Here is an 18,865-nt window from a genome sequence, read left to right on the forward strand (position 1 = left end):
CTTGAGCAGATAGTGAAGAGCCACCGGTCAGATAGCGAGAGTCTGTGTGGTGACTGTGTTACCGCTAAGATGTTATGCAGAGAGTTCCAGTACCAAGACCCAATTAAGGAATCATGGTTGGCCGCTCATCCAGGAGAAAGAAAACTGATCTCAAACCCCCAATGCCTTGTGACTATACCCACTCATGGGAAGGCTCTGGAGTAAACCTCAGGGAAGAATCTGCTGGAGTCCCTAAGGCAGTCTTACATCGAGTCCAATGCTGACTGGTAACTCCTGTGATACCGCTGGTGCCAAAGTGTATCGGTCTGCCGTTCCTTTCCTTCGTCAGCTGGATGGAGAAGGGGAGCCTACTACATGGGCAGCAGCTTGCTCTCTAGTTTACACTGCCCTGGCTTCCAATGGAGGTGTACCATCCTCAGTCAGTGAGATTTAAGAGGAACCAACCAGTGGTGGTGAGACTGCAGCCCCTGTCCATCAGGCTTGGGGGGTTGTACTGTTATTACCCGTTAACAGGACTCATTCCTCCATCACACTTTATTTACAAGTGTACAAGGAGAACAGCCTGGCCTCAGCCACCACACTGTTTGAAAATATGAACAAAGAAAGGCCAATATTATACAGAAACTGACTAGTTGGATACAGATTGGTGACCTCGTGGATGTTAAAATTTGCATAATCCATTCCCAATGCGGCTGGTGGCATAGTGGCATCAGCGCTGGACTTTGGGGCGAGAGGTCCCAAGTTCGAATCCGGCCGGCTCCCTTGCATACTCTCCATCCGTGCCTGGGTTGAGTGTCCAGCGAACAACTCGATCTCGTAAAAAAAACCTGGAGAGGGATGGGCTCCGCCAGGTTTCAGATGCCCAAGACACACCGCACGATGAGCATACTAAAAAGCTTGTCATGACGGCACCCCGACAACTCCACCTGGAGTTAAGCACGCGCATACCCACACACACACACACACACACACACACACACACACACTCACACACACACACACACACACACACACACACACACACACACACACACACACACACATACACACACACACTCACACACACACACACACACACACACACACACACACACACATACACACACACACTCACACACACACACACACACACACACACTCACACACACACACACATACACACACACACTCACACACACACACACACACACACACACACACGCGTGCGCACACACACATACACACACACACACACACACACACACACACTCTATTACCAACCACATTACAGGTGTCAATAACTAATGGAATCTATGGATTAAAAGCCAATAATACTTCAGAATTAGTATAACTGATAAATAGTAAGTATCACCCTGAAATCCTTTGTTTTACATCCTTACCTTGCCTTGGTATGTCTTCCACTGTGCAAAGGGGAGCTCTACTCTTCTAAGACCTTTTTTGCCTGGGCTGACTGCACATTGTAAACTATCCCGTCTTGATGAAGGGTCTCGCTCCGAAACATCAACTGTTTATTCCCATCCATATTTGCTGCCTAACATGCTGACTTCCTCCAGCATTTTGTGTGTGCTGCTCTGAACTTCCAGCAACTGCAGGATCTCTAGTGTCTGTAAACTATCCTTTTCTGGACATGATCATAACCCTTGTCTTACTGCAGCTTCCACACTGCTTCCTTACAGCTCTACCTACCGCCCGGAAGTTGTTGAGAAGTTTTCTGGAAGGACCTTCCAATAGAGCATGCAGTGCTGACACCATCCCTCTCTTCAACATTCTGCCGAGGGTCACAAAATCAGATGAGACCTTCTGGTAATTGGAATCCGAAAAATCAGAAACCAGCTTCCTGCATTTGTCAGCTACGACTGGATAGATCTCTCTGTGATTGACCTATTACATTGGAAAGCAACAGTCAAACAGAAAGACACAGTAAGTTCATTAAATCTGTGGTATAACTACGAGGGGTGATTAATAAATTCATGGCTTTAGGTAGAAGGAGTCAATTTTAGAAAACCTAGCACATTTATTTTGCATGTAATGAGAGCGTCTTGGAGCTCCAGGTGGTCCATAGCAGGGATAACTGATAAGTTTGTGGCCTAAGGTAGAAGGAGATGAGTTATACAGCTCTTGTTACATGCACATGCAGTTCAACTCCTTGAGTGAAAATGCAGGAAGTTTGAAGTTAATAACTCATCTCCTACCTTAGGCCACGAACTTATCAATCACCCCTGCTGTGGACCACTTTCTGGAGGTCCAAGACGCCGACTTCTACAAAGAAGAGATCCGTATGCTCCACGACCGCTAGACTAAGTGTGTAAATGTAGGAAAAATACATGTGCCAGGTTTTCTAAAATTGACTCCTTCTGCCTTAGGCCACAAATTTATCAATCACCCCTTGTATTTCTCTCCTCTTTCTCAACAGCAACAGTGTAAAGATTTAAGATTACTTGTATTTGTCATACATACATCAAAACATCGAAACATGCATTGAAGTGAATCCTTCAAGTTCAATTTCAAGTTCAGTTTATTGTTATTCAACATACCCACGTACACTGGTAAACCAAAGAACATTCCTCTGGACACAGGTACACAACATTGTACATATATATAACTCACAAACACACAACACATAAAGTAATATTATCACAAATAAATTAACAAATAGTAAGGGGTGTAAACCACAGAAGTTAAAAAGTATTATGCTGTTGGTGCTTCATGCATGGGTGTGGCGGGCAGTTTCGTAGTCTCACGACCTTCATTTGCATCAAATCAATGAGGATTGTGCTGGAGGCAGCCTGCAAGTGTCACCATGCTTCCAGTGCCAAATAGCATGCCCACAACTCACAAACATTAACCGGTATGCCTTTGGACTGTGGGAGGAAACCCACGCAGTCACGGTGAGTACTCACAATCTCCTTACAGACAGTGGTGAGAATCAGCCCACACCATGAAGCATTGCGCTAACCAGCCGCCACCATGCTGTTGTATCTTCATGGAGTCAGAGGTATACAACATGGAAAAGGCACTTCAATCTAACTTGCCCATGCTGTCCAAGGTGCCTTCCTGAGATAGTCCATTCATAGAAACATAGAAACATAGAAAATAGGTGCAGGAGTAGGCCATTCGGCCCTTCGAGCCTGCACCGCCATTTATTATGATCACGGCTGATCATCCAACTCAGAACCCAGCCTTCCCTCCATACCCCCTGACCCCTGTAGCCACAAGGGCCATATCTAACTTCCTTTTAAACATAGCTAATGAACTGGCCTCAACAGTTTGCTGTGGCAGAGAATTCCACAGATTCACCACTCTCTGTGTGAAGAAGTTTTTCCTAATCTCGGTCCTAAAAGGCTTCCCCTCTATCCTCAAACTGTGACCCCTCGTTCTGGACCTCCCCAACATCGGGAACAATCTTCCCGCATCTAGCCTGTCCAATCCCTTTAGGATCTTATACGTTTCAATCAGATCCCCCCTCAATCTTCTAAATTCCAACGAGTACAAGCCCAGTTCATCCAGTCTTTCTTCATATGAAAGACCTGCCATCCCAGGAATCAATCTGGTGAACCTTCTTTGTACTCCCTCTATGGCAAAGATGTCTTTCCTCAGATTAGGGGACCAAAACTGCACACAATACTCCAGGTGTGGTCTCACCAAGGCCTTGTACAACTGCAGTAGTACCTCCCTGCTCCTGTACTCGAATCCTCTCGCTATAAATGCCAGCATACCGTTCGCCTTTTTCACCGCCTGCTGTACCTGCATGCCCACTTTCAATGACTGGTGTATAATGACACCCAGGTCTCGTTGCACCTCCCCTTTTCCTAATCGGCCACCATTCAGATAATAATCTGTTTTTCTATTTTTGCCACCAAAGTGGATAACTTCACATTTATCCACATTAAATTGTATCTGCCATGAGTTTGCCCACTCACCCAACCTATCCAAGTCACCCTGCATCCTCTTAGCATCCTCCTCACTGCTAACACTGCCACCCAGCTTCGTGTCATCCGCAAACTTGGAGATGCTGCATTTAATTCCCTCATCCAAGTCATTAATATATATTGTAAACAACTGGGGTCCCAGCACTGAGCCTTGCATTTTTCCCATATCCATTAAATCCTGCCATATCCATGAGCTGGTCCGTGTGTCCTTTAAACACTGTCACTGTACCTACCTTGACTGCTTCCACTGGCAACTCATTCAGTGCAGTAAAATCCCTGATGGATTTTACAGGGGCATTTTCAGACAAAGTTTGACCCATAATGAATGTTAAACCGGGTGATTAGATTAGATTAGATTAGATTTAAATTTAACCAGAGAGACTGCCTTGAGGAAATGTTTTAAGAGAAAGGCAGAGAAGTTTGGGGAGGAAATTCAGGAGTCAGAGCCCTAGAGACTGAAGGCATGGCCCTCAGTGATGCAGTGACTGACACTAAGAAGTCCCAAAAGGCAGAATCTCAGGGCTGGAAAAGCACTACAGTATGGATACAAGCAACACACAAGCAATGCTGGAGGAACTCAGCAGGCCAGGCAGTTTATGGAAAAGAATACAGTCGATGTTTCGGGCGAGATCCTTCAGCAGGACTGGAGAAAAAGAGATGGAGTAGATTTAAAAGCTGGGGGAGGGGAGGGAGAAACACAAAGTGATAGGTAAAACTGGGGGTGGGGGATGAAGTAAAGAGCTGGGAAGTTGTTTGGTGAAAGAGATACCTGGCTGGAGAAAGGGGAACCTAATAGAGGACAGAAGGGAGGCGATGGGTAGGCAAGGAGATAGGCAAGAGAGGGAAAAGGGGGTGGAGAGTGGAGATGGAGAGAGAGGGGCTATTATCAGAAGTTCAAGGAACTGATGTTCATGGAGGTTACCCAGACAGAATATAAGGTGTAGTTCCTTCAACCTGAGTGTGGTCTCAGTACAGGAGGCCATGGATTGACATATTGGAATGGGAATGAGAAATGGAATTAATATGGGTGGACACTGGGAAATCCTACTTCATCTGGCATACGGACTTGGTCCTCGGCAGAAGCGGTCTGCCAATCTACGTCAGGTCTCACTGATATACAGGAGGCCACACCAGGAGTACCGGACACAGTATATAACCCAACACGTTCAAAGGTGAAATCTTGCCTCGCTTGTTCCTTGCAAGTGGAACAAGTGCTACAGCTGCCCCTACACTTCCTCCCTCACTACCATTCAGGGCCCTGAACAGTCCTTCCAGGTGAGGCAACACTTCACATGTCGACTGTACTCTTCTCCATTGATGCTGCCTGGGCTACTGAGTTCCTCCAGCACTTTGGGGGGGAGCTTCTTCACTCAGTGGTGATGAGAGTGTGGAACGAGCTGCCAGCAGCACTGCTGGCTGTGGTTTCGATTGTAACATTAAAGAGAAGTTTGAGTAAGTACATAGATGGGGGTGGGGAGGAGTATGGAACACTTCATATATCATCCAGTAGCACTGTGACGAAGTGTTTTGAGAGGTTGGTGATGAAATGTACCAACTTTTGCCTGAGAAACAACTTGGATCCGCTCCAGTTTGCCTTATATCACAACAAGTTAACAGCAAATGCCATTTCACTGATGACTGTGTGGCTGAGCACAGCTCCAATGCCATATTTAAGTTTGCTGATGACACCACTGTCATAGGCCGACTAAGTGCCATTACGAAGAAAACACAGCAGCGCCTCTACTTTCTTAGAAGTCTGCGAAGATTCGGCATGTCATCTAAAACTCTGACAAACTTCTAGAGATGTGCGGTGAAGAGTATATTGTCTGGTTGCACCTTGGCCTGGAATGGAAACACCAACGCACAGGAATGGAAATGCCTATTAAAAGTCGTGGGATACAGCCCTGTCCATCACAGGTAAATCCCTTCCCACTATTGAGCGTGTCTTCACGGAGTGCCATCGCAGGAAAGCATCATCCATTATCAGGGACCCTCACCTTCCAGGCCATCCCTCTTCTCACTGCTGCCATCAGGAAGAAGTTACAGGAGCCTCAGGACCCATACCACCAGGTTCAGGTCCAGGAATAGCTATTATTCCTCAGCTATCAAGTTCATGAACCATTTGGGAAAACTTCACTCATCTTCACTTGCCCCATCATTGAAATGTTCCCACAACCTATGGACTCACTTCTGTATTTTAAACTCCAAGCAGAGTGTACCAAAAAAATATTCTAAATGTTCAAAATGCCTTTACCTCCACAGCCTCAGATTCCAGCAGGAGGCAGATGGTCTGCGTTAGGTTTAGGATGTTCCATATTCGAGAGGCAGAACCATGAAGAAATCTATGAAGCTGCATTAAGCCCTGGGTAAAAAGGAAAAAAGACGGCCTCATTAAAGAGCTCAAGATTTCTGCTGACCATCTCCATCAGTCAAGTACCTGAAATGTGAATGGGCAGGAGGAAAGGGTAGGGGGAATATCAGAGGTAAATTTTTCACACAGGGTGTGGTGGGTGTCTGGCCTCAATGTGACAGCAGAGGAAGTCATGTATAGACATGTTACAATGGGAATAGGAAGTCATATTGAAATGAGTAACCCTCAGGAGATCCTAGCCATTGTGGAGGACAGAGCAAAGCTGCTCGATGAAGTGATCCCGGCTTTTGGGTGGAGGGAGAAAAGGATTTATAAAGCTGACATGTATTCAATGCCCTTTAACAGGAACATTGGGTATTGGGTGTCATTAAAGCTCAATTCAGTGATGGCTCTCCACTCATCTCCAAGACACACCCTGCCTGTACCAGAGAATGGTTTTCCTTTTCCCAGTCTCGCCAGACATCTCTCAAAATCAGCACCTCTTTCACCTCGAGGGATGATGCAGCAAGTGCTCAGGACACCTCCAGCTAGTTTCCCTTCAATTCGTGCACCATCCTGACTTGAAAACGTGTCCCGTTAGTTCATTGTCACGGGATTATTGTCTGGACAAACAACTCTTCTCAGTCTCCTTCATCCTAAGGAAAAGAAATCCAGCCTCTGCAATCTCTCCTCATGACTGATACGATCCAGCCCCAGCAACAATGCAAGGCAGGCAACATCCTGGTAAACTTCCTCTGCATTGTTTCAATGTAATCTCCATTATTTTGTGTGGCACTAGACCTGCGCACAGTACCCTAACTGTGGCTTTACCGCTGTTTAATAGATGCTGTGGTCTCTGCTTTTATCGTCTATGTCCCAGCAATAGGAGGTAACCACTCTATGTGCCTTTTTAACCATCTTATCTAACTCTGCTACAACCTTCAGAAATCCTTGGACTTGCAAACCAAGTCACCTATTCCTCTGTATCCCTGGAGTCGACCATTCCTGTGCATGTCTTACCCTTGCTTGCATCACACTTACCAGGATCAAGTTCCATCTATCGTCCCTCTGATCATCATCCAATCATTATCTTCATGATTCGATCATTTTATCAACCGATCATTATCTTCATGATCCTACACTAGAGCCCAAAGTCTGCGAACCTCTGCGAATCCGCCAGGGAAGTCAAAGGCCCAAGTCTATGAGTCTGCAAATCCACTGGAGGCTGAAGACAGCCGGTCCTGGGGTTAGAGGACTGTGTATGTGGGTGAGTAGGGAGTGAGGGTGAGAAATGGGACTTGTTTTGTTCTGTTTTGTTGTGATCTGTGTTGTTCTGCCAAATATTGTGGTCATGCTATGTTGGCACCAGAATGTGTGGGGATCCAGAGATAAAGACAGTAACGGGCCTTCCCAGCTCGATGAGTCTCACCACCCAATTACACCCATGTGACCAAGTAAGCTACTAACCCACACATCTTTGGAATGTGGGAGGAAGCTGGAGCACCCAGGGGGTCATGGGGAGTACAGACGGTGGCAGGATTTGAACCTAGGTCACTGGTGCTGTAATACTGTTATAGTAACAGCTACACTACCGTGCTCTGGTCATTACCTCAGCATTCACCAGATGTTGTTGCACACCAATCCCACACTGATCTTCCTGCTTTCCACATCTGGTTGTAAAGTGACTGAGATTGGGAAACACCATAAGACCATAAGACATAGGAGCAGAATTGGGCCAATTAACCCATCGAGTCTGCTCTGCCATTTCATTAGGGCTGATCCCAGATCCCACTCAACCCCATACACCTGCCTTCTTTCCATAACCTTTGATAACCTGACCAATCATTCTCTAAATTCCCCCACATTCTTTAAATTCCAGTGAGCACAGGCCCAAAGCTGCCAAACGCTCCTCATATGTTAACACTTTCATTCCCAGAATCATCCTTACAAACCTCCTCTGGACTCTCTCCAATGACAACATATCCTTATTGAGATATGGGGACAAAACTGTTGATAATACTCCAATTGCAGCCTGATCAGTGTCTTATAAAGCCTCAGCATTATAGAAACATAGAAAACCCTCAGCACAATACAGGCCCTTTGGCCCACAGAGTTGTGCCGAGCATGTCCCTACCTTAGAAATTACTAGGCTTACCTATAGCCCTCTATTTTTCTAAGTTCCATATACCTATCCAAAAGTCTCTTAAAAGACCCTATCGTATCCGCCTCCACCACCGTTGCCGGCAGCCCATTCCACGCACTCACCACTCTCTGAGTAAAAAACTTACCCCCGACATCTCCTCTGTACCTACTCCCCAGCACCTTAAACCTGTGTCCTCTTGTGGCAACCATCTCAGTCCTGGGAAAAAGCCTCTGACGATCCCCACGATCAATGCCTCTCATCATCTTATACACCTCTATCAGGTCACCTCATCCTCCGTCGCTCCAAGGAGAAAAGGTCGAGTTCACTCAACCATTCTCATAAGGCATGCTTCCCAATCCAGGCAACATCCTTGTAAATCTCCTCTGCACCCTTTCTATGGCTTCCACGTCCTTCCTGTTGTGAGGTGACCAGAACTGAGCAGAGTACTCCAAGTGGGGTCTGACCAGGGTCCTATATAGCTGCAGCGTTACCTCTCGGCTCCTAAGTTCAATTCCACGATTGACGAATGCCAATTATGTTCTAATTTTTATATTCTGTTCTCCTTGAAATGTATGCTAACATTGCATTTGCCTTCTTTACCACAGACTTAACCTGTAAATTAATCTTCTGGGAGTCTTGCACAAGGACTCCCAAGTCTCTCTGCACCTCTGATGTTTGAACCTTCTCCTCATTTAGATAATAGTCCGCACTATTGTCCCTTTTATCAAAAAGCAATATCATTCATTTCCTGACATCTGCCACTTTTTTGCCCATTCTTCCAATTTGTCTAAGTCCTTCTGCAATCACATTGCTTCCTCAGCCCTAGCTACACCTCCACCTACCTTCACATCATCTGCAATACTGACCCCTGAGGAACACCACTAGTCACTGGCAGCCAACCAGAAAAAGCCCCCTTTATTCCCACTTGTTGCTTCCTGCCTGTCTCTCCTGTAATGCCATGGGATTTTGTCTTGTTAAGCAGCCTCACGTGTGGCACCTCATCAAATGCCTTCTGAAAATCCAAGTAACTGATGTCCACTGCCTCTCCTTTGTCCACCCTGCTTGTTACTTCCTCAAAGAATTTTATCAGATTTGTCAGGCAAGATTTCCCTTTACGGAAACCACGCTGACTTTGATTTATTTTATTATTTGTCTCCAAGTACCCCGAAACCTCATCCTTAATAATCGACTCCAACACTTTCCCAACCACTAGGGTTAGGTTAACTGGCCTATAATTTCCTTTCTTTCACTTCCTCTCTTCTAAAGAGTGGAGAGACATTTGAAATCCCAAACCACCTGGGAGCGAGCAGGAAAACTGTGTCATCATGTGGAACTCTCACCTCCAGCAGATGCTGCTCTCTGTCCGTCATCTGCGGTCCATGCTCCTGGTTCCCAGAGTTTCCCAGCTCCGTGAGAATCATTAGGATGGAGAAATAGGTAATGTCAAATGCTCCTGTGCTCAGTGGAATACATGCGATTCTCCGCAACATGCTTGCTCTGATGGTCTGCAAGACAAGGCTAGAATCTGGGCAGTGTTTGCCTTGCTCTGTATACTGGAAGCCATGAAGAGGCACCTTGGAAGGGGTTGAAATGCTTCTCTGAGCATCCCTCGGCCACTCGCCTGGCTGAGCTACAGGTACACAGAACACAGTGAAAAGCTGAGGTGAATACTGACTGTGCAGAACAACCCAGTGTGTCATGACTTGTCACTTTCAGATGATCCTAATCTCCATTTTGCTGATTACAGCGAGACAAAAGCTGTCCTTGGGCCAGGTGGTACATGCCTTCAGGCCTTTGTATCTTCTGGCTGACAGAGGAGGGGGAAGAGAGAATCCCTGGGGTGGGTTGGAGACTATGATAATGCTGGCTGCTTTACTGAGGCAGTAGCAAGTGCAGACAGTCTCATGGAGGGAAAGCTTGTTTCCGTGATGTCCACAACTCTCTTAACTGATGTAAATTTGTAATTACTATAAAATTTTAAGTTACTCTTTAATTTCAATCTGCATCTCAGCGTCACTGTTTACAAGCTAATATAATCCTGGGTGGGACTTTGGCAGTTGAGGAACAGCAGTAAGACCTCACGGACACAGGGAGCCAGGGAACTGTAGGTATCCTACTGGGGCAAATGTGGGACATGCAGGGGGTTACTGACAATCCTGCTCATTGTGTCACCCCCAACAGAATAAGATGAGGGTTTTAAAAATCTGTCCCTTAATATTTCCTATGAGACACAGGAGCAGAATGAGGCCATTCGGCCCATTGAGTCCACTCGGCTATTCCATCATGGCTGATTTCTGTCCCAACCCCATTCTCCTGCCTTCCCTTGTAACCTTTGGCACCCTTACTAATCAAGAAACTAACAACCACCCTTTTAAATATACCCAATGACTTGGCTTCCGCAGCTGTCTGTGGCAACAAATTCCACAGATTCACCACCCTCTGGCTAATCTCTGCTCTATTCTAAAAGGATGTCCTTGTAATCTGAGGCTGTATCATCAGGCCCTAGACTTCGCATATCCTCTCTACGTCCACTCTATCTAGGTTTTCAATATTCTATCCGTTTCATTCTTCTAAACCCCAGGAAGTACAGCCCCAAAGCCATCAAACACTCCTCATACATTAAATCTTTTATTCCTGCAATGATTCTCATAGAGCTCCTCTGGACTCTCTCCAATGCCAGCACATCTTTTCTTAAATAAGGAGCCAAAACTGCTCACAATACTCCCAAATGCAGTCCAACCTCAGCATTACATCCTTGCTTTTATATCCCAGTCCTCTTGAAATGAATGCTAACATTGCATTCGCCTTCCTTATCACCAACTCAACCTGCAAGATAAACTTCAGGGAATCCTGCACTGGGATTCCCAAATCCTTTCCACCTCAGATTTCTGAATTCACTCCACATTTAGAAAATGGTCTCTGCCTTTATTCCTTATACCAAAATGCATGACCATGCACTTCCCTACACTGTAGAATATAGAATAAGGAGTTGGGGGAGGAGGGTGGGCCAGAGTACAAGCTGGCTGGTGATAGGTGAGATCAGAAAGGGAGAAAAGTGAGACAGGGTCTCCCTCAACTCCCTTTGAACAGAAGATTTAAAGTTCCTCAGAGAAGGTATGCACAGTGGAGCAGCAAATCATAGACACACGAGGTCCTGCAGATGCTGGAAGTCATAAACATAAGTGATTGCATCACCTGCAGAATCTCTTTGTTACAGAATGATCTGCCTGGATGCAAACAAGCAAATGTCCTGTGTCCTAGTACACGTCAGACAATGAGGCGGTTTATCTGATACCCACGATTATGGGAGGCCTTGCTCCGTGGGTGCTGCAGGTCCTTGTCGATAGCCTCCTTCCTTGGGATGAACAGCCCACAGTAGGCTTCCGCATGACTCTGCTGGAGAAAGACGCTGGAGTACAGGTGGATCAGAGGAAGCTCGGAGTAATCGAAAACCCTGCAGAGAAGAGGGAAGCAATCACGCTGAGATAGCAACACACACAAAATGCAGGAGGAATTCAGCCGGCCAAGATCAGTGTGAACAGCTGATGTTTTGGGCCGAGACACTGCATTAGAACCCTATGCTGAGATGGGGTGGACCTTTATTTACGGAGGGTCCAGGGGCTGGAAGCAGGAGGTGCAGACTCACTTCGATCCCAGGTTTGATCCCAGCCTAGAGTGCTGTTGGTGTGAAGTTTGCACGTTCTCCCTGAGAACATATGGGCCCCCAGGTGCTTCGGTTACCACCCACATCCCAACGACCTGCTGGCTGGTTGTGTAGGCAATCACAAGAGTGCAGTTGGGTGACAGGAGAACAAGGAAGAGCTGGTGGGAATATGTCATAGAGATGTTGGTGAGGAATGGGATTGATGGGATTTTCAGCATAGACTCAATGGGCCAGGTGGCCTCCTTCTCAATGGTAAGGAAATATGAGATCTCTGGAAAGGGAAAACAAGGCTGAAGGGTATTTCTAACAACGTTGCTCTTCCTCAGTGCTGCAGCCCAAATCTCGACCACATTGGCGAGCTACGTGTTCTCAGCCCACTGGCTGCTGGCCTGGAGTGAGTCACACACACACACATTCAGACACAGACACACATTCACACGCAGGTTCAGACACACACACTCGCATACACACATACACACCCACACACACATGCACACACTCTCATGTTCAGACACATATACCCACATACACACACACACTCACACTCATATGTTCAGACACAACACTGGCACACACAGACACACTCGTTCAGACATACACACTCGCACACACACACACACACACACACACACACACTCCCACACTCACACGTTCAGACACACACACGCACAAGCACATTCAGACACACACACACACACACACACACACACTCATGCACACACGTACACACACAAGCACAAGCACACATACATTTTTCATTGCGTCTGTGCATCTGACCATAAACTCTACCTTGAGTTTGGGTCTCGGCACAGTGCACGGGTCTGGGGGTGGAGTCAGTACGTGTTTCTGCTGTGTGTTGAGCTAGATCGGCATGGATCCACGTCGACCTACCTTGAGTAGGTTCACCCACTCCTACCTCTCCTCCATGTACCCATCTGAGGGCCGAATGAGGCTCAGGCTGTACAGCTTTGCCCCCGTGACGAAGTCCTCGCCATTCACGTTCAGTTGCCACAGGCACTGCAGCCGAGCCATCTGCTTTACAGACACGGCTGCTGAGACACAGGAGTGAAAGTCATCAGGGAGGTCTGTCAGCTGGTCCTACAGGTGAGGAGAGGGCAAAGATGATGAGAGAGAGTGAGATGGGCAGATGGATCGGTCCGATAACAGGACCCGGTGACCCAGTCATTACTGGTGCTGTCTCAGATCTCCAGGAGCTCAGGAGGAGGTTAATCCTGACTGGAATGGAGTGGACATGGCTGCCAGCCAGTGCATCGCAAGATCCCACAACCATCGGTTCCTGCATAATAGACCCACACCTCATGTTTTCCTGTCAACACTGCTGTCCTGTCCCTTTCTGGGCGCTCACCTCCCAAAGCTCTGCCTGGATCGTTGATACTCCCCCAAGCAAGGGGTGGTGTCCATAAAAGACCCAGCCGCAGTGCGGGTGGTGAATCCCATAGCTCTGCGCCAAGGAGACAGCGACATCCGTGCACCGAGTGAGGGCTCTGAGGGCAGCGTGCGGGCTCCTGAGGGGACCGACACACAGCAGCTTCCACAGAGAACAGTCAGCTCCATTCCACTCAGTCTGTCAGCAGTCTTGACTGACGGACCAATGTTGGTCCGGGCACCAGTGAACATCCTGTTAGAGGTGTGGAGAGGCAGATACATGGGACAGTTAAGAAACTCTTAAAGAGGGATATGGATGATAGAAAAATGGAGGCTATGTAGGAGGGAAGGGTTAGGTTGACCCTAGAGTAGGATCAAGTGTTGACAACGTTGTGGGCCAAAAGGCCTGTACTGTGCTGTAATGTTCTAGGTTCTATGTGCTACACTCCATGACCACTTCATGAATCACACCTGTACACCTGCACGTTAATGCAAATATATAATCAGCCAATCATGTGGCAGCAACTCAATGCATAAAAGAATTCAGACATGGTCAAGAGGTTTAGTTGCTTAGACCAAACATTAGAATGATGAATAAATGTGATCTAAGTGTCTTTGACCTTGGAATGGTTGCTGCTGCCAGACAGGGTGGTTTGAATATCTCAGACACTGCTGATCTCCTGCAATTTTCACACACAACAGCCTCTAGAGTTTACAGTGAATGGTGTGAAAAACAAAAAAAAATCCAGTGAGCCGCAGTTCTGTGGGTGAAAATGCATTTTTAATGAGAAAAGTCAGAGGAGAATGGCCAGACTGGTTCAGTAACAGTAACTCAAATAGCTACATGTTAAACAGTGGTGTGCAAAAGAGCATCTCTGAACACACAGCATATTGAACCTTGAAGTGGATGGACTTCAGCACCATGAACATCCACTCAGTACCTATTTTATTAGGTACTGAAGGTACCTAATACAGTGGCCACTGTGTCTATGTTCAATGTTCTATAACATGGGGTGGGGCACCACATGGGCCGTGGTGCTTTTGTTCAGCCATTTCCTTCAGGGCAGGAGTTTCAGGGCAGGAGATTCAGGGCAGGAGTTTCAGGGCAGGAGATTCAGGGCAGGAGTTTCAGGGCAGGAGATTCAGGGCAGGAGTTTCAGGGCATGAGATTCAGGGCAGCAGTTTCAGGGCAGGAGTTTCAGGGTAGGAGATTCAGGGCAGGAGATTCAGGGCAGGAGTTTCTGGGCATGAGTTTCAGGGCAGGAGTTTCAGGGCAGGAGATTCAGGGCAGGAGTTTCAGGGCAGGAGTTTCAGGGCAGGAGATTCAGGGCAGGAGATTCAGGGCAGGAGTTTCAGAGCAGTAGTTTCAGGGCAGGAGATTCAGGGCAGCTATGGAAAGGCAATAGGTGCTGATCGCTAAACATCACATAAAGGAAAAGAGGAAAGTGACTGTTCATCATCCATCACCAACAGATCTGACAGTGAGGTACTCACTCTGGAGAAAACTTTCCTTTGTCCATTTTTATCGATAGGGATAACCAACCTGCAACAGAAGGACAGACCAGTGAGGATGGCGGTAACCGGTGTGCAGAAGCAAGCGTACAGTACATCAGAATCAGGTTTATTAATTCTGACATATATTGTGAAGTTTAAACACATGAGATTCTGCAGATGCTGTCAATCTGGAGTAACACAAACAAATTGCTGGAGGAACCCAAGCAGCATCTGTGGAAAGGAATAATCAGTCGACATTTTGGGCATTTTGGCCTGAAAGGTTAACTGGTTATTCCTTTCCACAGATGTTGTCCTGAATCTTGTTGTTTTGCGGCAGCAGTATAATGTAATACCTAATAAAAATAAGAAATATATATTAAAAATTAAATTAAATAAGTAATGCAGAAAGAGAGAATTAGGGGTAGTGAGGTAGTGTTTTTGTGTTGGACATGAGAATGGGGGTCGGGGGGGATCTCATTGAAAACTACAAGAGTATTGGAAGGCCTAGATAGTGTGACATGCAGAGGATTTTTCCAATAGTGAGAGAGTCTAGGACCAGAAGGCACAACCTCAGAATAAAAAGAGGCCCCTTCAGAACAGAGAATAGGAGGAATTTCTTTAGCCAGAGAGCGATGAATCTGTAGAATTCTTTGGCACAGACGGCTGTGGAGGCCAATTCATTGAGTATATTTAAAAACTTTTCAAATCTCTTACTAACTCTTCCTTCAGTTAGTCCTGACGAAGGGTCTCGGCCTGAAACGTCGACTGTACCTCTTCCTAGAGATGCTGCCTGGCCTGCTGTGTTCACCAGCAACTTTGATGTGTGTTGCTTGAATTTCCAGCATCTGCAGAATTCCTGTTGTTGAGTATATTTAAAGCTGAGATTGATAGGATCTTGATTGGTAAGGTGTCAAAGATTACAGGGAGAAGGTGGGAGAATGGGCTTGAGAGGGGTAATAAATCAGCCATGATGGAATGGTGAAGTAGACTCGAGGGGCAAACTAGCCTAGTTCTGCTCCTGTGTCTTATGGAATTATGTGCAACTAGTGTAAGTGTTGTTGTGGGGCTGAAGGACTTCTTTCTGTGCTGGGTAACTTTTCCATTTCTGAGCACAGATCACCAGATTGAAACCCTGGCTGCTTTTCCTTTTTCCCAAAGTTCTGTGGTGTGACAGGTCCTCCCAGCCTTTCCCAATTCTGTTCCAGATTTCCAGTATCCTAGTTCTTTAAATTGTTCCAATGTGCTCAACATTCCCAAACCCTTCCCAGCTTCTGGGAATTACCTAAAGACCAGGTGGTTTTCCTGTTTGACTGTCCTAATGATATCGCTCCTGATGCATTCTGCATAGACAGATACGGCTCTCTGGACATCTGAACTGATGATGATGAAATTTAGGAGAACATCTACAGCAGGCGGCAGGTCATAGAAAGTTCCAGTAAAAATGCCCGGGCCCGTGAGAGCAGATATCACCTGAACCTGAAAATGACATAGTAATTTTCAAAATTAATTTATTGATCCAACAGTCTTCATATGCTGTAATCGAGTCAAACATCCAGATGGTGCCGTGAATGGTATGGTTAACTCTAAGTGTACCAAAACCGTTTGTGGAACACAGGATCGAATTCTTTCTGCCGAATGTCTGGGCTCCGGGATCAAGTCCCACTCCAGAACCTTGAGCTCCAAGCTTCAAGGGATTTTCTCAGAAACACTTCCGAGATTCAGAAACCACTTCTCACAGTACAGAGCCAGGCCCTTTAGCCCATCTAGCCAATACTGAACTACTAGAATATAGAGCATAGGATATTAGAGCACAATACAGGCCCTTCAGCCATGATGTTGTGCTGACCTTCTAACATACTGTAAGATCAATGTAACCCTTCCCTCCTATATAACCCTCCATTTTTCTATCATCTATGCATCTTCTTAATAACCTTACCAACTTGCACAGCATCTGTGGACTCCAAAATCTCTCTGTTTCTCCACATTGCTAAGAATCCTGCCATTAATCTTGTACCCTGCCGTCAGGTTCAACCTTCCAAAGTGTATCACGTAGCACTTTTTTTGCACTGAAAGCCACCTGCCACTTTCACGGAAGAGTCACCAAAGGATCTGCAGAGATAGACTCACTGAGTAGGCAGGGGACTGAGGCAGACTGGTGGGAGGAGGTGTGACATTGGCCAGCAGCTGGTTGTATTGTTTGACGTGAGCAGGAGAGACGCAGCGGAGAACACTAGGTAGTCCCCACACCTGGGAGGAGCTGCGGGCACCTGTGGGTTTCAACAATAAAAATTACATTTAGGGAGCCATGGATCCTCAGTACCGTGACCACTGCGCCCAAGGTTCAAACACACAAAGCACATGGGCTGGGCAACGTAACGATTATCTGAAATTTCTCAAGAATAAGATGTATTAGATTGATTGCGAGGATGTGGCAGGTGCACATGTGGCCACTTGATAGCGCGGTGAATCAGTTGGATCTCCTGCGTACGCAGGGCTCTTTGGCACGGGCTTTGCAGTGCCCATGTTTTCAACACAGCCGGCCTGATTTGTTGTTCGCACACTAAAGTTGCCCAGCGTGTACAGAGGTTAACACAACTCAGCAAAAACGCTTCATCCTACAGCTCAGTTGTCATTATTGCTCCACGCGTACGTAACACCCGCCCTCCCGGTACCCTGAGGATAGTCTGACAAAGTGGAGTTAGTTTCTGTTTGGCACAGGGAGCGACTGTGATCTGTCAGCAGGTGATGGAGAAAGATCTGACTGTAACTGTTAGAACTGGATAGGTGTGTATCCAGTAACCAGAGGGTCGTAGGGCAAGAGCAGGAGGAGGGACAAGCTGGATCACTCTGACCAACTGCTAGTGCAGATACAAGAGGCCATATAGCTTCTTTCCACACTGTAGGATCCCATGGAGGTACAATTCTGCAATGAACTCGTCTATTGATCAAGGCCATGGTTTATCACAGAGTCATAGAGCACTAGAGCATAGAACAGTGTTATGGTCTAAACAGCGCTTCAGCCCATCTAGTCCATGCCTAGTCCCATCGACCTGAAACGGGACCACCCTCCATACTCCGCCCGTCCATGTACTTATTCAAGTTTCTCTTTCACGTTGCAATTGAACCACATCCACCAGTTCCGATGGCAGCTCTTTCCACGTTTGCCCCACCTCTGAGTGAAAAGGTTTCTCCTCGGGTTCTCCTTAAATAAAAACATAGAAACATAGAAAACCTACAGCACAATACAGGCCCTTCGGCCCACAATGCTGTGCCGATCATGTACTTACTTTAGAAATTACCTAGGGTTGCCCATAGCCTTTATTTTCCTAAGCTCCATGTACCTGTTCAGGAGTCTCTTTAAAGACCCTATCGTATCCGCCTCCAGCAGCCCATTCCACGCACTCACCACTCTGTGCAAAAAACTTACCCCTGACATCTCCTCTGTACCTACTTCCAAGCACCTTAAAACTGTGCCCTCTCATGTTAGCCATGGGAAAAAGCCTCTAACTATCCACGTGATCAATGCCTCTCATCATCTTATACACCTCTTTCAAGTCACCTCTCATCCTCCACTGTTCCAAGGAGAAAAGGCCGAGTTCACTCAATCTATTCTCATTAGGCATGCTCCCCAATCCACACAACATCCTTGTAAGTCTCCTCTGCACCCTTTCTACAATTTCCACATCCTTCCTGTAGTGAGGTGACCAGAACTGAGCACAGTACTCCAAGTGGGGTCTGACCAGGCTCCTATATAGCTGTAACATTACCTCTTGGCTCTTAAACTCAATCCCATGTTTGAGGAAGACCAATGCACTGTATGTCTTCTTAACCACAGAGTCAACCTGCACAGCAGCTTTGAGTGTCCTATGGACTCGGACCCCAAGATCCCTCTGATCCTC

The 18,865-nt window shown here is 46.7% G+C and overlaps 1 protein-coding gene across 1 annotated transcript in view; it reads right to left on the reverse strand.

The window, feature by feature from the left end:
• The window catches only part of LOC134339297 (uncharacterized), a 61,484-nt gene extending 43,995 nt beyond the window's left edge, over positions 1-17,489 (reverse strand). Inside the window, exons 1-9 of the mRNA XM_063035674.1 lie at positions 17,408-17,489; positions 17,094-17,233; positions 16,249-16,442; positions 14,967-15,015; positions 13,003-13,184; positions 11,722-11,876; positions 9,763-10,052; positions 6,184-6,291; positions 1,687-1,881 (exon numbers count right to left, since the gene is read on the reverse strand). Coding sequence (XP_062891744.1) covers positions 1,687-1,881; positions 6,184-6,291; positions 9,763-10,052; positions 11,722-11,876; positions 13,003-13,184; positions 14,967-15,015; positions 16,249-16,442; positions 17,094-17,233; positions 17,408-17,489 — 1,395 coding nt within the window. The remainder of the gene's footprint in view (positions 1-1,686; positions 1,882-6,183; positions 6,292-9,762; positions 10,053-11,721; positions 11,877-13,002; positions 13,185-14,966; positions 15,016-16,248; positions 16,443-17,093; positions 17,234-17,407) is intronic.
• Between the last annotated feature and the right edge of the window lie 1,376 nt (positions 17,490-18,865).

This window comes from Mobula hypostoma, chromosome 29, assembly GCF_963921235.1.
Source record: "Mobula hypostoma chromosome 29, sMobHyp1.1, whole genome shotgun sequence".
In the NCBI taxonomy this organism is placed as follows: Eukaryota; Metazoa; Chordata; class Chondrichthyes; order Myliobatiformes; family Myliobatidae; genus Mobula; species Mobula hypostoma.